General features: G+C 46.8%; 1 protein-coding gene across 1 annotated transcript in view; it reads left to right on the top strand.

Moving 5' to 3' along the window:
• The window catches only part of MDH1B (malate dehydrogenase 1B), a 96,955-nt gene extending 73,556 nt beyond the window's left edge, over nt 1–23,399 (top strand). Inside the window, exons 8-10 of the mRNA XM_088457208.1 lie at nt 15,652–15,791; nt 21,106–21,187; nt 23,183–23,399. Coding sequence (XP_088313334.1) covers nt 15,652–15,791; nt 21,106–21,187; nt 23,183–23,286 — 326 coding nt within the window. The 3' untranslated portion in view covers nt 23,287–23,399. The remainder of the gene's footprint in view (nt 1–15,651; nt 15,792–21,105; nt 21,188–23,182) is intronic.
• Nucleotides 23,400–23,976: the final 577 nt, after the last annotated feature.

Here is a 23,976-nt window from a genome sequence, read left to right as displayed (position 1 = left end):
TATTACAGCCTCTATAGACGCACCAGGCGGTATTATAGCATCTATAAACGCACCAGGCGGTATTACAGCCTCTATAGACGCACCAGGCGGTATTATAGCATCTATAGACGCACCAGGCGGTATTACGGCATCTATAGACACACCAGGCAGTAAAATGGCATCTATAGATGCACCAGGCGGTATTACAGCCTCTATAGACGCACCAGGCGGTATTACAGCCTCTATAGACACACCAGGCGGTATCACAGCCTCTATAGACACACCAGGCGGTATTACAGCCTCTATAGACGCACCAGGCGGTGTTACAGCCTCTATAGACGCACCAGGGCGGTATTACAGCCTCTATAGACACACCAGGTGGTACTCCAGCGTCTATAGAAGTACTAGGCGGTATTACAGCTTCTATAGATGCACCAGGTGGTATTACAGCCTCTATAGAAGCACCAGCCGGTATTACAGCGTCCATAGATGCTGACAATGGGCTCCTCAGTCCTTGCACAATCAGACACAGGCTTCTACACCAGGGAAGGGCTGGTACCAGAATTAGCATTAAGTCACAGATCTGACTATTGCAAAATACGCTGAAGAGGTTGCAGAAGTGTGGCCCTAACACTCATAAGAATAATGTGAGGAATATGGGGGAAAGGGGATACATTCAATATCACGCTTAGAATACCTGCCCAGGAATCCGACACCTTTCAGAATCCTGGTGCTGGCATCCCGAAGGTAAGTAGCGCGGGGTTAGGGGTTAGGTTTTGGCACTGGGGGAGGGTTAGGGTTTCGGTTTAGGCACTAGGGGGAGTGTTAGGATTAGGGGTTAGGTTTAGGCACTAGGGGGAGTGCTAGGGCTAGATTTAGGCACTAGGGGGAGTGTTAGGGTTAGGGGTTTGGTTTAGGCACTAGGGGGAGTGTTAGGGTTAGGGGTTAGGTTTAGGCACTTGGGGGAGTGTTAGGGCTAGGTTTAGGCACTAGGGGGAGTGTTAGGGTTTCGGTTTAGGCACTAGGGGGAGTGTTAGGGTTAGGGGTTAGGTTTAGGCACTAGGGGGAGTGTTAGGGGTTCGGTTTAGGCACTACGGGGAATGTTAGGTTTAGGCACTAGGGTGAGTGTTAGGGTTAGGGGGTGGGTTTAGGCACTAGGGGGAGTGTTAGGGTTAGGGGTTCGGTTTAGGCACTGGGGGGAGTGTTAGGGTTAGGGGTTAGGTTTAGGCACTAGGGGGAGTGTTAGGGCTAGGTTTAGGCACTAGGGGGAGTGTTAGGGTTAGGGGTTAGATTTAGGCACTAGGGGGAGTGTTAGGGGTTCGGTTTAGGCACTAGGGAGTGTTAGGGTTGGGGGTTCGGTTTAGGCACTAGGGGGAGGGTTAGGGGTTAGGTTTAGGCTCTACGGGGAGTGTTAGGTTTAGGGGTTAGGTTTAGGCACTAGGGGGAGGGTTAGGGGTTCGGTTTAGGCACTAGGGGGAGGGTTAGGGGTTAGGTTTATGCACTACGAGGAGGGTTAGGGGTTAGGTTTAGGCACTAGGGGGAGGGTTAGGGGTTAGGTTTAGGCACTAGGGGAAGTGTTGGGGTTAGGTTTAGGCACTAGGGGGAGTGTTAGGGTTAGGGGTTAAGTTTAGGCACTAGGGGGAGTGTTAGGGCTATATTTAGGCACTAGGGGGAGTGTTAGGGTTAGGGGTTCGGTTTGGGCACTAGGGGGAGTGTTAGGGTTAGGGGTTAGGTTTAGGCACTAGGGGGAGTGTTAGGATTAGGGGTTAGGTTTAGGCACTAGGGGGAGTGTTAGGGTTAGGGGTTAGATTTAGGCACTAGGGAGTGTTAGGGTTGGGGGTTCGGTTTAGGCACTAGGGGGAGTGTTAGGGGTACGGTTTAGGCACTAGGGAGTGTTAGGGTTGGGGGTACGGTTTAGGCACTAGGGGGAGGGTTAGGGGTTAGGTTTAGGCTCTACGGGGAGTGTTAGGTTTAGGCACTAGGGGGAGGGTTAGGGGTTAGGTTTAGGCACTAGGGGGAGTGTTAGGGTTAGGGGTTAGGTTTATGCACTACGAGGAGGGTTAGGGGTTAGGTTTAGGCACTAGGGGGAGTGTTAGGGCTAGGGGTTAGGTTTAGGCACTAGGGGAAGTGTTGGGGTTAGGTTTAGGCACTAGGGGGAGTGTTGGGGTTAGGGGTTAAGTTTAGGCACTAAGGGGAGTGTAGGGGTTAGGGTGTTAAGTTTAGGCACTAGGGGGAGTGTAGGGGTTAGGTTAAGGCACTAGGGGGAGCGTTAGGGTTAGGGGTTAGGTTTATGCACTACGAGGAGGGTTAGGGGTTAGGTTTAGGCACTAGGGGGACTGTTAGGGGTTAGGTTTAGGTACTAGGGGGAGTGTTAGGGTTAGGGGTTAGGTTTAGGCATTAGGGGGTGGGTTAGGCACTAAGGTAGGATGGTTAGGTTTAGGGTGCGGGGAGGGGTAGGTGTTGTTTAGGCATTAGGGGAGTAGGTTAGGCTTAGGCTTCGAGACGGGAGGGTTAGGGGTAGGGAGAGGTGGAGGGTTTGGATGCCTACAGGCAGGTGTCGGTATCCTAACCCCTTCGGTATGCCGGCATTTTGACCACCGAGATCCCGAGTGCCGGCATCCTGTTTACAACCCGGGTAAAGAATATGGAGAGGGGGATGGATTAATTGATTCTGAATTATCTCTATATACAGTATATTAGGACTTCATTAGTTCTTGCAGTCCGATGTAGACAGATCCACGGAGAATTGCTGTTCTGTATCTGGATAGTAATACTGATCAGTGTAATACATGCAGCACAATTGTGACCGTCCCATTGTAGCTGTATAACTGGGATATCTCCTATTACTAACAGGACATCCTCAAGTGCTTTAGGGAAACAAATAATCCTCATCTATATGCTAAATATAGTAACAATATTGTACGTATGTTTGCGTTATACTACGTAACATCTAGTTATTTGCCTATGTAATGCTACGTAGCTGACTAATCCAGATACATGTTCTGTCTGACCAGCGCTGCTATCTGCTATATATGTGCACAACGTCGCGTGTGATATACCTTAGGGAACAAATAGCTGATAATAGGAGATGGGACACTATATTTTATTTATTATTATCTATAGCAAAAAATAATTCTAACCCTTATGTGTACAGCTATACCATTCATTGGGAGCACTTACACAGTTTAATTTACAGTATATTCGCTATGGGGTGTAGTCACATTGCCAGCGGTCAGGATGCCGGATGTCGATATACCGACGTCGGAATCCCAAAGAGGATGAAGATGCCAGCGCCGCCATCCCGACCAGGATGAAGATACCGCCGGCATCCTGAAGGTAAGTATGCGGCTTAGGCTTAGCAGGGATGGGGGGTTAGGGTTAGGCACCCCAAGGGAGAGTTTAGGGTTAGGCACCCCAGTGGAGGTTAGGTTTAGGGTGCGGGAAGGGATGGTTAGGGTTAGGCTATGGGGAGGGTGGGGTTAGGGTTAGGCACCACTGGGGGAGGGTTAAGGCCCCCATACACTGTGCGATTTTATTTCTTTTTTTACACGAATTGGCCGTATTCGATCGATTGGAACGACCAATCGTGTAAAAACTGCCGTGCGTGGGCATGATCATGATGCCGTTGCGCGTCTCCTGCGTTGTGTATCGTCATGCTAGATCAACTAAGCATGCAGAAAGATTTCGACCTATCTTTCTTGATTTGAATGACCTCATTCCGTGTGTGTGCACATGGAATGATGTCATGCACGATACAGATGCATGTAGCACGGACCAGGGAGATCCGTGCTACATGCATCTGTGTCATTGCCACAGAAGCACGGACGGGATCAGCGAGACCCGTCTGTGCTGCTCTGGTTAAAAAAAGAAAAAAAAAAAACGCATGTGTCCCCCCCCCCAAAAAAAATAGTAACCAGCCCCGGGCTTTTAGTGACCCAGTGCTGGTTGTGCAAAATACGGGGGACAAACTACGTAGGGGTCCCCTGTATTTTACACAGCCAGCACTGGGCTTTGAACCGGTGCTGGTCCTGGAAATACAGGGGGAAAAATTTAATAGGATCCCCCTGTATTATCCAGAACCAGCACCTGACTTTTTCTAGTGGGGGGCTAATGCCACAGCCAGGGGAGCCCTTTCACCGGGTCCCCAGTCGGAGCATTAACTCTGACCGCTAGTCAGCCCAGGCCAGGGATCCCTGGGGAGCTGGGGACTCCCCAATAAAGCTCTCCAGGGCACCCCAGGCCTAGGTTGATAGCCTGGGGCTATCCCCGGCACCCCTGAGGCAGTGGGTGTCGGGTTGATATAGTTGTGTAGTGCATTTGAAACTCTCCCTTCAGCTGCCGGGGAGACTTCAAGGAAGATTGCAAACTACATCGGATCGTTTGAAAAATCGTCTTGTGTATGGGGGCCTTTAGGGTTATGGGGGGACAGGGGGGAGGGTAAGTATACTTACCAGGCCCTGTCAGGATTTTGGCAAATCTGGTTACCACTGTCAGTCTTCTGAACGCCGGCATTCCGTCCGCCGGCCATCCATACCCATTCCATTGGCTACAACTATACATTTTACTTTGGTTTACCCTACACCTTCCTATTTATGTGCTGTTCCCTCCTTTCCTTTTGGCATTGCCTGGAAAGCCCTTTCATAAACTGTTATGTTTGGTAACCTTGTGGTATGTGATATTATAATTTCTCCTGTTACTTCTGACAATTGTATCTGACAATGGATCTGATTCAGATTTGGGAATAGAGTGAGATAGAGCAAGTAACTCTGTACCTGGACACACCATGTTGCAATGTAAGGGGTGCAAATACATGCATTATTATTGCATATGGGGTAAATACTGCCTGCTTCTGAATGTGGCCCTCAGATGCCGGGCAGCTTTATTCTTACACTGCACTTTAGATGTCAGTTTGGACACCCACCTCCCAAATCTAACTCTATCTGTACATGTTACACCTGCCCCCCTGCAGTGCAGCCTGGTGTTACCAAGAATGAGGCCCAGTGTGAGCTTTACTCCATCTCCTTCTAGAGTTGATTGACCATTTGAATTGCATGTATCCCGGTGGCCGTGGCCTGAAGTAGCATGGTGTAGGCAGCATTTTGCCAGCTCTCCCGTGGATATCCTGATATTTCTCCTGTTTAACTGGTAGTTCCTCCATTGGTGTACCTATATTAGACGGGCATCTTCTCCTGCTCCCCTGGAGTGCTGTTGTGAGCTGTTGGTGTGATTCCTCCCAGATATTATTTTGTCCCCTTTGTTTGTGTGGTCAAGTCATCTGCCTCCCTCCGGCCTGGTGTTCCTGCTACCTTTTCTGGCTCCCGTGGCTGATCTCTATGCACCCTTACCCGTGAGTTGCCTCCAGATCGTAGACTGCATTCCGAGGTGTCTTGAGAGCTATCTTTTCTTCGGCTCCCATCAGCGGATCCTGGTGGTTGGGGTGTGTGGTGTGCTAGCCGCCGCCATCTTGACACCGGGCTTCATTTTGAGTGCTGCACTAGTCGTCCTGTTGCTCCGATGTTCATGGGCTGCGGTCTTCCTATTGGGTTTACCTACTCCCGGGGTGCTTTAATATACCTGCTGCCTCTGCTGTGACTTTGCACTGATCTCAAACTCCTGAGGACGTCTTCTGCTGTTGGTGGCCATTTTCAAGTTAAGTCATCTCTACTTGCTCCTGATATCCCCTGGCTGTTACCTGGAGTAGTTGTGTACCTGCAGCTTTTCCAGTTACTATTGTTTCTGGACTCTTTATCTGTTCCGCTCTTGATTCCAGTGAGTTCTTTGACTGTGGTTGTCCATTGTCATCATGGCTCCTCTTCAGCAGATTCTTCAGGCTATTCGGGTCTCTACCCAGAGACTTGCGGACAGAATTGGAGAATTGCAAATAAATCTCTTTCTTGTCATGTGGATGAGCTCCTGATGCCCAACACCGACGTCCTTTCCCCTCAAGTTCAAGATCAATTACCCACTTTGGTGCTCCAGGTTCGATCCAAAGTTGCCTACCAACGGTCATCAAGATTCTGCCCTAGCGAGTTTAAAAATCCTTTTCCCATTTCCAGCATTCGTGATGAAGATCTGTCTTATCTTGTGCAAATGTTTTTTGTTTTTTTGTGTATACTCCTGGGTGATATGTGGCAGATTTTTTCATCTCGTTTTTCCCCTGCAGGGGGCTGAGGCCTGGCCAGATAGATTAGATTAGATCAACTAAGCATGCAGAAAGATTTCGACCTATCTTTCTTGATTTGAATGACCTCATTCCGTGTGTGTGCACATGGAATGATGTCATGCACGATACAGATGCATGTAGCACGGACCAGGGAGATCCGTGCTACATGCATCTGTGTCATTGCCACAGAAGCACGGACGGGATCAGCGAGACCCGTCTGTGCTGCTCTGGTTAAGAAAAAAAAAAAAAAAAAACGCATGTGTCCCCCCCCCAAAAAAAAATAGTAACCAGCCCCGGGCTTTTAGTGACCCAGTGCTGGTTGTGCAAAATACGGGGGACAAACTACGTAGGGGTCCCCTGTATTTTACACAGCCAGCACTGGGCTTTGAACCGGTGCTGGTCCTGGAAATACAGGGGGAAAAATTTAATAGGATCCCCCTGTATTATCCAGAACCAGCACCTGACTTTTTCTAGTGGGGGGCTAATGCCACAGCCAGGGGAGCCCTTTCACCGGGTCCCCAGTCGGAGCATTAACTCTGACCGCTAGTCAGCCCAGGCCAGGGATCCCTGGGGAGCTGGGGACTCCCCAATAAAGCTCTCCAGGGCACCCCAGGCCTAGGTTGATAGCCTGGGGCTATCCCCGGCACCCCTGAGGCAGTGGGTGTCGGGTTGATATAGTTGTGTAGTGCATTTGAAACTCTCCCTTCAGCTGCCGGGGAGACTTCAAGGAAGATTGCAAACTACATCGGATCGTTTGAAAAATCGTCTTGTGTATGGGGGCCTTTAGGGTTATGGGGGGACAGGGGGGAGGGTAAGTATACTTACCAGGCCCTGTCAGGATTTTGGCAAATCTGGTTACCACTGTCAGTCTTCTGAACGCCGGCATTCCGTCCGCCGGCCATCCATACCCATTCCATTGGCTACAACTATACATTTTACTTTGGTTTACCCTACACCTTCCTATTTATGTGCTGTTCCCTCCTTTCCTTTTGGCATTGCCTGGAAAGCCCTTTCATAAACTGTTATGTTTGGTAACCTTGTGGTATGTGATATTATAATTTCTCCTGTTACTTCTGACAATTGTATCTGACAATGGATCTGATTCAGATTTGGGAATAGAGTGAGATAGAGCAAGTAACTCTGTACCTGGACACACCATGTTGCAATGTAAGGGGTGCAAATACATGCATTATTATTGCATATGGGGTAAATACTGCCTGCTTCTGAATGTGGCCCTCAGATGCCGGGCAGCTTTATTCTTACACTGCACTTTAGATGTCAGTTTGGACACCCACCTCCCAAATCTAACTCTATCTGTACATGTTACACCTGCCCCCCTGCAGTGCAGCCTGGTGTTACCAAGAATGAGGCCCAGTGTGAGCTTTACTCCATCTCCTTCTAGAGTTGATTGACCATTTGAATTGCATGTATCCCGGTGGCCGTGGCCTGAAGTAGCATGGTGTAGGCAGCATTTTGCCAGCTCTCCCGTGGATATCCTGATATTTCTCCTGTTTAACTGGTAGTTCCTCCATTGGTGTACCTATATTAGACGGGCATCTTCTCCTGCTCCCCTGGAGTGCTGTTGTGAGCTGTTGGTGTGATTCCTCCCAGATATTATTTTGTCCCCTTTGTTTGTGTGGTCAAGTCATCTGCCTCCCTCCGGCCTGGTGTTCCTGCTACCTTTTCTGGCTCCCGTGGCTGATCTCTATGCACCCTTACCCGTGAGTTGCCTCCAGATCGTAGACTGCATTCCGAGGTGTCTTGAGAGCTATCTTTTCTTCGGCTCCCATCAGCGGATCCTGGTGGTTGGGGTGTGTGGTGTGCTAGCCGCCGCCATCTTGACACCGGGCTTCATTTTGAGTGCTGCACTAGTCGTCCTGTTGCTCCGATGTTCATGGGCTGCGGTCTTCCTATTGGGTTTACCTACTCCCGGGGTGCTTTAATATACCTGCTGCCTCTGCTGTGACTTTGCACTGATCTCAAACTCCTGAGGACGTCTTCTGCTGGTGGTGGCCATTTTCAAGTTAAGTCATCTCTACTTGCTCCTGATATCCCCTGGCTGTTACCTGGAGTAGTTGTGTACCTGCAGCTTTTCCAGTTACTATTGTTTCTGGACTCTTTATCTGTTCCGCTCTTGATTCCAGTGAGTTCTTTGACTGTGGTTGTCCATTGTCATCATGGCTCCTCTTCAGCAGATTCTTCAGGCTATTCGGGTCTCTACCCAGAGACTTGCGGACAGAATTGGAGAATTGCAAATAAATCTCTTTCTTGTCATGTGGATGAGCTCCTGATGCCCAACACCGACGTCCTTTCCCCTCAAGTTCAAGATCAATTACCCACTTTGGTGCTCCAGGTTCGATCCAAAGTTGCCTACCAACGGTCATCAAGATTCTGCCCTAGCGAGTTTAAAAATCCTTTTCCCATTTCCAGCATTCGTGATGAAGATCTGTCTTATCTTGTGCAAATGTTTTTTGTTTTTTTGTGTATACTCCTGGGTGATATGTGGCAGATTTTTTCATCTCGTTTTTCCCCTGCAGGGGGCTGAGGCCTGGCCAGATAGATTAGATCTTTGGAATTGATAGATTTGTCATTATTGTTTTATATGCCTTTTTGTTTGTCTAAGCACTGTTGTGATTTCATATACGGTATTATGTTTTCCTTGTTTTATTTTTTATTTTGTCCATACTATATATGTCTGATTAGGAGGAACTTCAGATTTCTTTTGCAGCCCATTATCAGACCTTACTAATAATTGGTACTTTTAATGTGTTCTCTACATATCCTGCCTTTCCTTTTTTATGTTTTTTCATATTCTTTGTGTGGGAGGCAATCGGGAAGCCGGCTGCCTAAATACCGGCAGCCGGCTTTTCGACTGCCATTTCCCGTCAAGGGTGAAATGCCGGGCGTCTAGATGTAGACGCCCGCATTTCCCTGACGCCGGGAGACCGGCGCCCGGCATCCCGATCGTAGGGATGCCGGGCGCCGCGAGCGGACAGCCGCGGGGGGGAGGGTTAGGTTTAGGGCTCCCGGGGTGGACTTAGGGTTAGGCACCCCCCCGGGAGGGTTAGGGTTAGGCTAGGGGGAGGGAGGGTTAGGGTTAGGCACCCCCGGGGGGCACTTAGGGTTAGGCACCTCCCCGGGGGACTTAGGTTTAGGCAGCGGGGAAGGGGGTGGTTAGAGTTAGGCACTTAGAGGGGGGATTAGGGTTAGGCACTTGGGGGGGAAGTTAGGGTTAGGCACCCCTAAAGAGGGTTAGGGTTAGGGGGGTTAGGTTAGTAAATACTTACCTATCCACAATCGGGATTTCCAGCGCTGTCGGGCTTCCGCTGCGTCGCACTCTGCTCCTGTCGGGCTGCCGCTGCCGGGAATCGAATTTCATACCAATTCCCTTTGTGTTCTTCTAAGTATATCTGTGGAATTTCAATAATTCTCTATGGGAGGAACTCCAGTTTTGTATAAAGCAGGAGAGCTGTGCCGAGCTTAGCTTAGGTCATCTAGTATATTGCCCTTATAACTTATGTAAGTTTATCATCTGCTATTTGGGTTGGGGGGGTTGTTTTTTTTTTGGTAGATTAGGGGGGCGGGTGTTAGGGGTTCCAAGAATAACTAGGCTGGGTTAGGTTATACAGGGTGGGGGGTTATGGGGAGGTTTGTTTTGGGTTTCTTTATTTTGTTTCATTATTTTGGTGATATGCGGTTACTATATTTAGGATTTTACTGACAGTGCATTTAAATATTTTGTTTTGCCTCCTATTAATTATATTTGTTTTCAAGATTAGTGAGCCTGAATGGCGCCTTCGGGGTCTATCTATTACTCTTATCATTATGATGGGGGGGTTTACAAGTATGTCCTGTGTTGCTTGATAAACTTTTTCAATCTATATACACTGATGTAAAACCATCTATATGCTGCATCTTAGCTGTATTGCCTGTCATGTTTATGTCTTTTTTTATTTTTTGGGATGTAAGTTAAAAAAATATCAATAAAAAAATTATAGAATTAAAAAAAAAAAGAATTGCATGTAATCCAGTAAAAGAATTCCAATATACTGTGAATTATATACAAAAATTCTCATAAGGATTCTGAATTATACAGTAGCATATTTACCCCAGGATCCATAGTTACATCCATTGATAGTACTTATATGATAAATGATTCACGGGTCAGAATTAAGAACAGAGACATTGATTATCAGGGAATCCCGCTGCTTAAACTCACTTCAGTGGTATATGGGGTAGTGAACACTTTTGTGCGAGATCCCGCTGTAGTAGATTGCGGAGGCTGCTGCACAGATTTGGTCGGGTGAACGCAATCGCCCTTAATTGAATTCCCCCCTTAGGATCAGTTATCTGTTGTGAATCTTGCTTCTTGTATATACACACTAATCACTCTAGTTTTGGCAGATTGGTAGGAAGGCAGTATACAGTATATATGTACAGTATATATATATATATATATATATATATATATATATATATATGTGACAAGGTCACTGGCATTATAGTGGAAGGCAAGTATATTTGCCCTAGATTCCTGACCTATATCTTTTGAAACTTCTGGAAGTTGTTTGTGTTAGGAGCTTTTTGGGTTATTGGCTTCACAGGAGGCTAATTAGGGTATTCAGCTGTGTGGCTGTTTTTTAGTGCTTTGAGACTGAGCATTAGAGGGAGACCCTGCCTGGGGAGAGGACAGCCTTTCATGTCTCTGTTAGAGAATCAGGTTGATGGAAGCAGGTAAACTAAACCTGAGAGAACCTTCTTTTACTGTGTTTACTAGTGAGCTAGGATCACTTCTGTATAGCTAGTACCAGACGGCAAGGTGTTTATTTCTGTTTATGTTTGTTTGTATTACCTAATAAAACTGGTGGAGGCCCCAGACCAGTGGCCTTTGTGTGATTTCTCAGCTGCTGTGCAGTGCCATCTACCCCAAGAGATGGTACCAGTTCCCCGACCTTGCTACAATATATACAGTACCAGGTAACAGTTTGGACACACCTTCCCATTCAATGGTTTTTGTTTATTTAAATTATTTTCAACATAGTAGATTAATACTGAAGACATCAAAGCTATGAAAGAACATATGGTACAGTATTATGTTGTAAACAAAAAAGTGTTAAACAAATCAAAATGTGTTTTATATTTTAGATTCCTCAGAGTAGCCCCCTTTTGCTTGGATGACAGCTTTGCACACTCTTGGCATTCTCTCAGTCAGCTTCATGAGGTATCTCCTGGAATGGTTTTCCAACAGTCTTGAAGGAGTCCCCAGAGGTGCTGAGCACTTGTTGGCTGCTTTTCCTTCACTCTGCGTCCAACTCATCCCAAACCAGCTCACTTGGGTTTAGGTTGGGTGATTGTGGAGGCCAGGTCATCTGACGCAGCACTCCATCACTTTCCTTCTTGGTCAAGTAGCCCTTACATAGCCTGGAGGTGTGTTTGGGGTCATTGTCTTGTTGAGAAACAAATGATGGTCCCAGAAAGCGCAAACCAGATGGGATGGCATGGCACTGCAGAATGGTGTGCATGCTGGTTAAGTGTGCCTTAAATTTTGAATAAATTACCAACAGCATCACCAACAAAGCACCCCCACACCATCACATCTCCTCCTCCTCCTCCTCCTCCATGCTTCATAGTGGGAACCACACATGCAGAAACCATCCGCTCACCTTCTCTGCGTCTCACAAAGACACGGCAATTGGAACCAAAAATCTCAAATTTGGACTCATCAGACCAAAGTACAGATCTCCACTGGTCTAATGTCCATTCCTAGTGTTTCCTGGCCCAACCAATTCTCCTCTTCTTGTTCATCCTCAGTAGTGGCTTCTTCGCAGCAATACGACCATGAAGGCCTGATTTACGCAGTCTCCTCTGAGCAGTTGATGTTGAGATTTGTCTGCTACTTGAACTCTGTGAAGACTTTATGTGGTCTCTAATCTGAGGTGCTGTTAAGTAGCGGTTTCTAAGGCTGGTAACTCTAATGAACTTATCCTCTGCAGCAGATGTAACTCTTGGTCTTCCTTTCCTGGGGCAGTCCTCATGAGAGCCAGTTTCATCATAGCGTTTGATGGTTTTTGCAACTGCACTTGAGGATACATTCAAAGTTCATCAAATTTTCCGTATCGACTGACCGTCATGTCTTAAAGTAATGATGGACTTTCCTTTCTCTTTACTGAGTTGAGTGGTTGGAGCCATAATATGGATTACAACAGTAGTCAAATAGTGGTGTCCACTGTGTACTAACCCTACCTCTGCACAACACAACTGATGGTCTCAAACACACTAAAGCTGCATACACACGTAACGATGTTAGTAACAAACGATTTTCATTGAGATTTTCCCTTGAAGAAGTGAACGAAAATCGTTTAGAAAAATCGTTGGTTACTAAAGTAATGAATGATTTTTTGTTCATCGTTCATTCTGTACAACATGAACGATTTTCTGAACAAAAATCGTTTGTTGGACAGTCAGAATTGACGATGAACTGCAAACTACAAACGGGAGCGCGCATGAACGATTTTCGTTCATCGTTCACCTTAAAAAAAATTAACGATTTTATAAACGATTTAACGATAACGACGTCGTTATAGTTAAATCGTTAAAAAAATCGTTATGTGTGTACGCTCCTTAAGAAGGCAAGTAATTCCACAGATTGACTCCTGACAAGGCACACCTGTTAATTTAAGACCATTCCAGGAGATACCTCATGAAGCTGACTGAGAGAATACCAAGCATGTGCAAAGCTGTCATCCAAGCAAAAGGGGGCTACTTTGAGGAATCTAAAATATAAAACATATTTGATTTGTTTAACACTTTTTTGTTTACAACATAATTCCATTTGTGATCTTTCATAGTTTTCATGTCTTCGGTATTAATCTACTATGTTGAAAATAATTGAAATAAACAAAAACCATTGAATGAGAAGGTGTGTCCAAACGTTTGACTGGTACTGTGTGTATATATATATATATATATATATATATTTGCGGTTGTATATTTCGCTGTTTAAGTTACAATACTGTAATAAAAATGTATTTAGATTTATAGAAGTTTTGAGCTATTTTTTTAATGTGTATATATATATATATCCTTGTGTAATAACCGAGCAGCCTGCTTTGGAAATACAGGTTATGGTTTCTGATTTCAGGGTTAGGTGTCAGGTTTTATGTTAGATGTATTGTTACACAGTCATCACTGTTTAGAACATAATACAAAGCAGACCATAAATCAGCTAATTTGTGTCATTTCCTTTCACGTAATGCTCTTAATGATATATAAAGTGAAGGAGCCTTATAAATCCTTATTTGTCAGTGGAATTGGTTATATCAGGTTTTAAGAGGTAGATTTACTTATCGCTTAGAATACTTTGATAAATAAAGTGGATGGAGGTACAATGTAGAGACAGTAAGCCTGGCCTAGGGCTGTATACAATGAGAGGTGGTTATGCCAGTACAGTATAACTATAAACTACAACGCTCAGTGAATACAGTAGTGAGTAAACACACTCTGTTGGTATAAGGGCCGTAACCAGGGTAGTGCGACCAGTGCCATGGCACAGGGCACCGCAGGGCAGGGGGCGCTGTTTGGGCCTGTCACTTTTCCTGTTTATTATCATTCTCACTTGTAGCTTCATCTTCTTTTATCCCCAGCATCTCCTGGCCTCTACTATCTCTTCCCCAGGAGGCCAGGGCCCTTTTTCAGGTGCACTATCTTATGTCCCTATTTAAAAAATAGGGGGGGGGGGGGGCGCCAATGCTCTTTCTGGCACAGGGCACCAAAAAATCTAGATACGGCTCTGCGTGTGGTATGTCCACATAAGATTTATTACTGCAGCCACTATGAGAAAATACCTAATAAAATAACAGTATAACCTTAACATCACGATGCAGAGACGGCACTGGCACTTGCCTTTTTCCTGTCTAATTGCCACCCTCATTGCCCTTCTGTCTGATTGCCACCCCAATTGCCCTTCTATCTGATTGCCATCCTCATTGCCCTTCTCCTGTCTGATTGCCACCCTCATTGCTCTTATTCTGTCTGATTGCCACTCATTGCCCTTCTCCTGCCTAACTGCCATACTCATTGCCCTTTTCCTGTCTGATTGCCATCCTCATTGCCCTTTTCCTGTCTGATTGCCACCCTCATTGCCCTTTTCCTGTCTGATTGCCACCCTCACTGCCCTTCTAATTGCCACCCTCATTGCCCTTCTCCTGCCTGATTGCCATCCTCATTGCCCTTCTCCTGTCTGATTGCCGCCCTCATTATGCTTCTAATTGCCATCCTCATTGCCCTTCTCCTGCCTGATTGCCATCCTCATTGCCCTTCTCCTGCCTGATTGCCACTCTCATTGCCCTTCTCCTCTGCCTGATTGCCACCCTCATTGCCCTTCTCCTGCCTGATTGCCACTCTCATTGCCCTTCTCCTCTGCCTGATTGCCACTCTCATTGCCCTTCTCCTGCCTGATTGCCACCCTCATTGCCCTTCTCCTGTCTGATTGCCACTCTCATTGCCCTTCTGCCTGATTGCCACCCTCATTGCCCTTCTCCGGTCTGATTGCCACTCTCATTGCCCTTCTGCCTGATTGCCACTCTCATTGCCCTTCTCCTGTCTGATTGCCACTCTCATTGCCCTTCTCCTGTCTGATTGCCACTCTCATTGCCCTTCTCCTGTCTGCCATCCTTATTGCCCTTCTCCTCTGCCTCATTGCCACTCTCATTGCTCTTCTCCTGTCTGCTTGCCACTCTCATTGCCCTTCTCCTGTCTGATTGCCACCCTCGTTGCCCTTTTGCTTGCCACTCTCATTGCCCTTCTCCTGCCTGATTGCCACTGTCATTGCCCTTCTCTTCTGCCTGATTGCCACCCTCGTTGCTCTTCTGCTTGCCACTCTCATTGCCCTTCTCCTGTCTGATTGCCACTCTCATTGCCCTTCTGATTGCCACTCTCATTGCCCTTCTGATTGCCACTCTCATTGCCCTTCTGATTGCCACCCTCATTGCCCTTCTGATTGCCACCCTCATTGCCCTTCTGATTGCCACCCTCATTGCCCTTCTGATTGCCACCCTCATTGCCCTTCTGATTGCCACCCTCATTGCCCTTCTCCTGCCTGATTGCCAGAGAGTTAGTGGGACTTTCTCCAATGCCGCTCCTGCAGTGTTGTATCTGGTCCCACTTCACCTGGCATAAGGGGGGTGGGGTCTAAATTAAGCCATTATCTAATTAAGGGCACATTTTTGTATGCATGCGCAATGCGAAAAATTCACTACCCACAAATGGAAATACCCAACTCTAAATGAGGCCCCGTGTTCAGGAGAAATGAGCAGGACTCACGTTGTGGCATTGCACCAAACAAAGTCTGACCGTTGCACCATGTTGACTAATAAACCTTAAAATCTACCAGAAAATATAGGAAAGTAATAGAGAGAAATACTTGGTGTGTATGGACACGAGCTGCTCTCTGTGTAGTGTTGGTGTATCCATGGCTGTGCAGATGACTGATTTCTCTTGCTTTCCTGTAGGATATTTTGATCTTCCCGGTGACATTGTTTTCTCCGTCCCAGTGCAGTTCCGGGAAGGGGACTGGCATGTATACACTGAGGCTACTATTCAGGAGGACGCTAAGGAAATATTGTTACAAGCGGCCTCTGAGCTGATGAAGGTAAAACTCAGCCCGAACCCATGATGAAAGATAAAATGTCTAAATAATAATGTTGATTAAATTCTTAGTGGCAGGTGAGGGCTGTCAGATTGGGTGTTTGCACTTTTGGCCTTTCATCTTTTTAGAGATGAGAATTAGAACTAAGGGGGTATTCGGTTAGCTGCAGTAGTTTATCGCGGGCGAATTCATCCCTCGGCACTAGACAATTAGCCCCAAGTGCAGCACGTATTGAGGATTTTTTATCACCACTGCACAGGCAAAAAAAACCCCTGGCAACTAGGTGGTCCACGAAAGCCGCGACCCTGTTAACTCACGTGTGTTAGCGCTCGTCTTAACCCGTGTTAACGCCCTTTAATATGTCAATTTAATGGATGTTAATAAAGGTTTTCACCCCCCTCTTAAGTTAACAGCCCTAATTGAATTCCCCCCTTAGAGGTGAATGAGGCTTCTTCAGTGATGAGCATACTGTAGTCTGCTCCTCATGAATTAGTCTTAACCATGACTATCTTGCATGCAGATACTGACCATGATGCCTGGCTACCTCTGTGTTCCCTCCCATAGTAGCCAATCACTGTGCTGTCTGCAGCTGATACTTAGGTGATTCAGGTAAATAATTATTGGAGGCAACAGTAGACCGCTCCACTCTGTAATTAAGGCTATAAAAGACCTTAGTATATTGAACAATAGATCACTAAGAGGACCACACTATCAGCTATTAGCACAGTCCTCAAAGTAATCTAATGACCCGTTCTTCAATGAGGTCATACAAAACTACAGGCAGGTGCTCAACTACCCGTGAGCACATATTCTATGTCAGACACAGCCAGGGGCACAACCACCCGTGAGCACATAACCTATATGAGGCACAGCCAGGGGCACAACCACCCGTGAGCACATAACCTATATGAGACACAGCCAGGGGCACAACCACCTGTGAGCACATAACCTATATGAGACACAGCCAGGGGCACAACCACCTGTGAGCACATAACCTATATCAGACACAGCCAGGTGCACAACCACCCGTGAGCGCATAATCTATATCAGATACAGCCAGGGGCACAACCACCCGTGAGCACATAACCCATATGAGACACAGCCAGGGGCACAACCACCCGTGATCACATAACCTATATGAGACACAGCCAGGGCCACAACCACCTGTGAGCACATAACCTATATCAGACACAGCCAGGTGCACAACCACCCGTGAGCGCATAATCTATATCAGATACAGCCAGGGGCACAACCACCCGTGAGCGCATAACCTATATGAGACACAGCCAGGGGCACAACCACCCGTGAGCACATAACCTATATGAGACACAGCCAGGGGCACAACCACCTGTGAGCACATAACCTATATCAGACACAGCCAGGTGCACAACCACCCGTGAGCGCATAATCTATATCAGATACAGCCAGGGGCACAACCACCCGTGAGCACATAACCTATATGAGACACAGCCAGGGGCACAACCACCTGTGAGCACATAACCTATATGAGACACAGCCAGGGGCACAACCACCTGTGAGCACATAACCTATATCAGACACAGCCAGGTGCACAACCACCCGTGAGCGCATAATCTATATCAGATACAGCCAGGGGCACAACCACCCGTGAGCACAGAACCCATATGAGATACAGCCAGGGGCACAACCACCCGTGAGCACAGAACCCATATGAGACACAGCCAGGGGCACAACCACCCGTGAGCACATAACCCATATGAGACACAGCCAGGGGCACAACCACCCGTGAGCACATAACCCATATGAGACACAGCCAGGGGCACAACCACCCGTGAGCACATAACCTATATCAGACACAGCCAGGGGCACAACCACCCGTGAGCACATAACCTATATCAGACACAGCCAGGGGCACAACCACCCGTGAGCACATAACCTATATCAGACACAGCCAGGGGCACAACCGCCCGTGAGCACATAATCTATATGAGACACAGCCAGGTGCACAACCACCCGTGAGCACATAACCTATATCAGACACAGCCAGGGGCACAACCACCCGTGAGCACATAACCTATATGAGACACAGCCAGGGGCACAACCACCCGTGAGCACATAACCTATATCAGACACAGCCAGGGGCACAACCACCCGTGAGCACATAACCTATATCAGACACAGCCAGGGGCACAACCGCCCGTGAGCACATAACCTATATCAGACACAGCCAGGGGCACAACCACCCGTGAGCACATAACCTATATCAGACACAGCCAGGGGCACAACCACCCGTGAGCACATAACCTATATCAGACACAGCCAGGGCGCAACCACCCGTGAGCACATAACTTATATCAGACGCAGCCAGGGGCACAACCACCCGTGAGCACATAACCTATATCAGACACAGCCAGGGGCACAACCACCCGTGAGCACATAACCTATATCAGACACAGCCAGGGGCACAACCACCCGTGAGCACATAACTTATATCAGACGCAGCCAGGGGCACAACCACCCGTGAGCGCATAACCTATATGAGACACAGCCAGGGGCACAACCACCCGTGAGCACATAACCTATATGAGACACAGCCAGGGGCACAACCACCCGTGAGCACATAACCTATATGAGACACAGCCAGGGGCACAACCACCCGTGAGTGCATAATCTATATCAGATACAGCCAGGTGGATAAGATAAAATTCCAACACCACCAAAGCTTACGACACTGTTCTTTGGCCACATCTGTACTCTATTTTACAACTTAGAAATGTTCTTCCCATTTTTATTGATGATATTCACTTATTTATAGATGTCCCCTTTTACATTTATACATGTCCCCTTCCACATGCTCAATGGCCATTGTTGCATCCCTTTAACTATGTATTGTGGAAACCCGCCATGGTTGTTCCCTTTCCCCACTTCTCTTCAATCTAGCCATTAACCCCCCTCCTGAATAAATAGATAACATAACAGCGCTGTGGACGTCTTTACCAGATACAGATTATTATAATGTTCATTCTAGAACCCTGCACCTGTCACACACCTTGTAGTTCCTCTTTCCTGCCTGGGGTGTCACTCTCTGCTCTGGTGCTTCTAGCACACTCTGGTCTGTATCTCAGCAGTTTGTTGCATTAGCTGAGTGTGCTAGAAGCACCAGAGCAGAGAGTGACACCCCATGCAGGAAAGAGGAACTGCACGGGGTGTGACAGGAACTGCAGGGTGCTAGAATGTACACTATTATCATACAGATTATCCAGCATTTACTTTTAATAAGAGACACTTGTAACAATTTTTCATTTTTTAGGGATTGTTTCAATTAGCTGATACAGTGTTATAATTGCTATCCCGGGCACTAATATCTTTTACTGGCATGTATTATTGTTATTAAGGGCCTGATTCAGACTCGCTCGCGAGTGCTGAGCGCTTGCAAGTGGGTCGATGGTGCCCTAGTGCGCATGTGCGAGACCCGGCTAGCGACGGGGAAGCCATCGCTTCGGGTCTCGCACCAAAGGGGGCGTGCTGTCGATGTTGATTGACAGCATGCCCCCTTTGGTGGGCGTGCCGGGGGCGTGGCTGCCAGACGGAGGCGTTCCCATGGGAACGCCTACCGTCTGGGTCCGGCCCCACTGACATCACCAGTGATGTCAGTGGGAGTGATTTTGGCTCTGATAGAGCCAAAATCACTCCAGGGCTTGCGGTCACCGAGACCCTACCGCAGGGTCTCGTCGCAAGCCCGATGGTCGCGATGGTCTTGACCATCGCGACCATCTTTTTGGCCGCTTGCATACGCTGTGGGTGGTCACCCACAGCTGTGCGAGCTTCCAGGAGGCCGCTCCAAGTTTAGGTAGGAGGGCCCTGATTCAGAGAGAGCGCTATGGTCAGAGCGTCCGACTCTGAATCTGGCCCTAAGTCCTTTATTGGCTGTTTATATTGTTACTATTATTCTATATTAAATGCATATGATTTACATTTGCCATTGGCACATTTGCAATTTATTTATTTGATAAAGACGTCCACAGCGCTGTTATATTGTCTATTTATTCATTTTTGTTTTGGCTTGCAACCACGAGCAGCGAGGTCTTCTCTATCCCCTTTTTTATTATTGGTACAACTATTGATTTAGAATTTGATCCCTTTTTCTCTAATTGTATTCATCATTATTGGGATTCCTTCCACCCGTTCCAAACGCCCGAGGTTTTATAGCGATGGAGTGAGCAATGTATCGCCGTCTTGGAGACTGACTTTGGGTCTGAATCATCACAGATAGCAACTGCAACAGCGTACGGAGATGGTGCGTCCTGCGCGTGTGTATGCTTGGCAGTGCGCATGTGCGAGTTAGCATTGCGATCGCTCTGCAGTCACCTATGCAGATACAACAGCCACCGCAGACCTAGCGACAGGACATCAGCATTTGGGGGTGGGGAGTGGTTGAAGAAACGCAGGCGCGCCTGTACGTTTGAGCGCTGTGCATAAATTAGCCACTGCGACGGCATACGCAGCTTGTGTACTCACTGCGTGACGAGGTTAGCAATGTCTGAGTAAGGTCAGAGCTGCTGTAATTGTGCACGAGGGGCGGATGTTACTCCATGTTCCCGATGTATACGCAGGGCTGCGAGGTATTACGGATGTGGTCTGTAGGGAGTCTAGCCCTCAACTTCTTATCTACTGTAGGTATTCAGAGGGATCCGGTCTAAAGGTCTACAGTAAAAAAAGGTAGACAATGTCTAGATAGACACCAAATGTTAGACAGCCAATAGGTCGACAGGGACACAAGGTCGACACACTAAAGGTCGACATGCGAGCAGGTCAACAGGTACAAATGGTCGACATGGTTAAAAGGTCGACATGAAAAAGGTAGACTCAAAATTGACGACATGTTTTTTTAAGGTGAGAGTTAGATTTAGGGTTAGGCACTTACCTTGACGGTTAGGGTTAGGCACTTACCGGAGGGTTAGGGTTAGGCACTTACCGGAGGGTTCGGGTTAGGCACTAGAAGGGACGGTTAGTGTCAGACACCAGGAGGGAGGGTTAGGGTCATGGTGAAGATTAGGGTTAGAAAAAAAAAAAGTGTCGACCATTTTTTGTCTACCTTTTTTCATGTCAACATTTCGACCCTGTCGACCATTTGTACCCGTCGACCTTCTTACATGTTGACCTTTTGTCCCTGTCGACATTTTGTACCTGTCACTGAGGTGATTACACTGGTTATGATGTTTACTAATCGTTCCTATATTAAATACACATTAAAACTGCAGTAAATGCTTTTATTCATTGGTTTGCTCTGTAGTTAGTCCAGCAATAATACTAGCTATGTGGCTGTATTTCATGTCAGGAAAAGAACATTGCTTTAGGAATACCACAACCACAAGACGAGCAAACCGCAGAAGAGGAAAGTAAAGAAAATGCAATAACAGGTAACGTTTATGTCTCTGATTCTGTATCAGATGTTTGAAGTTCTTCAGGTACTTTGTACAATAGACGCGTCATTCACAATTATCCAAAATGATCTTCAGATGTTTTGTGTAATAAAATTTGTTTAAGATTAAAACATTTTTTAAGTCGTTAATTAAAACTGGAAAATGGGAGCAGTGATGTCACTGAGAAATATAAATATACAGGAATACCCAGCAAACGAAATATGTTTGACATAATAAGACAATAAATACAAAGGAGCAGATTCGATTATCCGAGGGTTGAGTCACGGGGCCTCTTCCTGCAAGTAGAGTCTAGTTCTGTGCGTTTGCTGCTGTCTCGGGACTGCTCGCGGGTTGATCACAGCTGTGTAATTTAATAGTTCTCAGGCACTTTGCATACACGGAATCGGTATGATTGGAATCCCGACAGCGGCTGCCCGGCATGGGTGAAAATCCCGATCGTCCCTAAGGTAAGTATTCACTAACCTAATTCCCTCCCCTAACCCTCCCTTAGGGGTGCCTAACCCTAACCTTCCCCCCCAGTGCCTAAACCTAACCCCCCCTTCCCCGCCGCCTAAACCTTAGACCCTGATTCAGAGCCGGTCGCTCTGACAGAGTGCTCGCTCTGAATCAGGGCCGGTCTTTTTTTTGTTTTTTTTTAGAACGGCCTTCTGGCCGCTCGCATAGCTGTGGGTGACCACCCACAGCTATAGTGAGCGGCCAGGAAGATGGTCGCGATGGTGAAGACAATCGCGGCCATCGGGCTTGCAACGAGACCCTTGTGGTAGGGTCTCGTGGCCGCAAGCCCCAGAGAGTTTTTGGCTCTAATAGAGCCGGAAGCTCTCCCACAGACATCACTGGTGATGTCAGTGGGGCCGCCCACAAACGGCAGGCGTTCGCTTGGGAACGCCTCCGTCTGGGCAGCCGCCCACCAAAGGGGGCGTGCTGTCACTCAACATCGACAGCATGCCCTCTTTGGTGCGAGACCCAGACATCCAGGTCTTGCGCATGCGCACGATGGAGCCGGCTCCTTCATGTGCATGCGCTCTCTGGGCCACCATCGACCCGGTTGCGAGCGCTCAGCGCTTGCGACCGGGTCTGAATCAGGCCCTTAGTCCCCTGAGGGGGTGCCTAACCCTAACCCCCCCTTCCCCTAGCCTAAACCTAACCTCCCGGGGGAGTGCCTAACGCTAAGCCCCCCCTAGGAACCCTAAACCTAACCCAACCGCGTGGCTATCCACTTTCGGCGCCCGGTGTCCCTTTGATCAGGATGCTGGGCGCCGGTCTCCCGGCGTCGGTAAAATGACAGACGTCTGGATTTAGACGCCTGTCATTTAACCCTCGCCGGGATTAAGCAGTCGGGAAGCCAGCTGTCGGGATTAGGTCCGCCGGCTTCCCAGCTGCATACCGCATACACAGACCGTGCGACTCAACCAGAGGGTAATTGAATCTGCTCTATAATTTTAAAAATGACAATTTTTAATCAATTTATAATAATTAGCTGTGGATTTAATCACAATGAGCCTGGTCCAGAATTGGGCACAGAAAAAAACCTGTATATTTGCCCATGTGATCACCCCTATATATATATATATATATATATATATATATATATGTGTGTGCCTGGTTTGCTGCTTGTCATTGAACAGTTCCGTGTATTCACATGGTCGTCTCGCACTAGCGATCTCTGACTGTGTGCATATTCCTGATCTGGTGAATGCGCAGAAGCCCATTTCTTACTTTCGTATATGCGCGGTATGCTGAAATTCGGACCATCCGTCCGCACTTCCTTTCAACTCAGAATCAAGCCATCGCCCATATCTGTGCACTCACAGTTTTGAATAATTCAGGCAAGATTACTGTTACTCTGAATTTTATTATTTAAAAAAATGTTTTTACTTAGACCTAGTAGATGAGCTGTTGTCCTTTATAAATAAAATCTGCCCCGTATTACATATGTGATGACGGATTGTCCCCAATGTCAATTTCTTTCAGAATCTGAACTTTTATCTAAAGAACCAAGCGACAAAGTTTCATTACTCGATGGGGAAAATCAGCAAACTATCCATGAACCGCCCAATCACATCAATGTAACATAAATACACATAGATAACATTGTATCAATCCTTCCTGTGATAATATTGCTATTTTATATATTCACACCCCAATGTTGATTCATCTTGTGCTTACTAAATTCCTTTTTCTACTAAAATCATTTCCTGTTTTCTTATTGATACCTTTCATAGTAAATTCAAGTAAAAATGTACTTATTCAACTTACTCTTATATCACAGTGAGATGAAATAGTGGAGAATGGATAAACTGAAACAATAGCTTCCATGCATATAATAAGTTTGATTTATATATATATATATATATATATATATCACAAAAAATCCCAAACTGCGCTGATCAATTCACATAGAGCAGCACCCTTCAGTAAGTCCCCTGTTAGAAGGACTAATTCAAAGATATACAAATGGATTACTGATGGGGCGCTAATTCGCAACACAATTTATTTTAAAATTTGTAAAACACAATGCAATCTCTCCAAAGGCTTATACGTCTTCTTTTTCTTTTGAAGAGACAACTTCACCGTTATTCCTACTCGTTCTAAATTTTGATCAATTAGTCCAAACTATGAGTTCGCATTAAGTCCTCTTCGAGGTTCTAAAAAAGATACCCTCGTACCAAGACACCCAAACACAGGCCCAAGGCCAACGTTAGTAAGAATTAGAAAAATATAAAGTAAAATAATTATTTATTAAAATTTAACAGTATGCTAGATGG

The sequence above is a fragment of the Taudactylus pleione genome, unplaced genomic scaffold, assembly GCF_031769625.1.
Source record: "Taudactylus pleione unplaced genomic scaffold, aTauple2 ptg000746l, whole genome shotgun sequence".
Taxonomy (NCBI): domain Eukaryota; kingdom Metazoa; phylum Chordata; class Amphibia; order Anura; family Myobatrachidae; genus Taudactylus; species Taudactylus pleione.
This window is presented reverse-complemented; position numbering and strand designations above follow the sequence as displayed.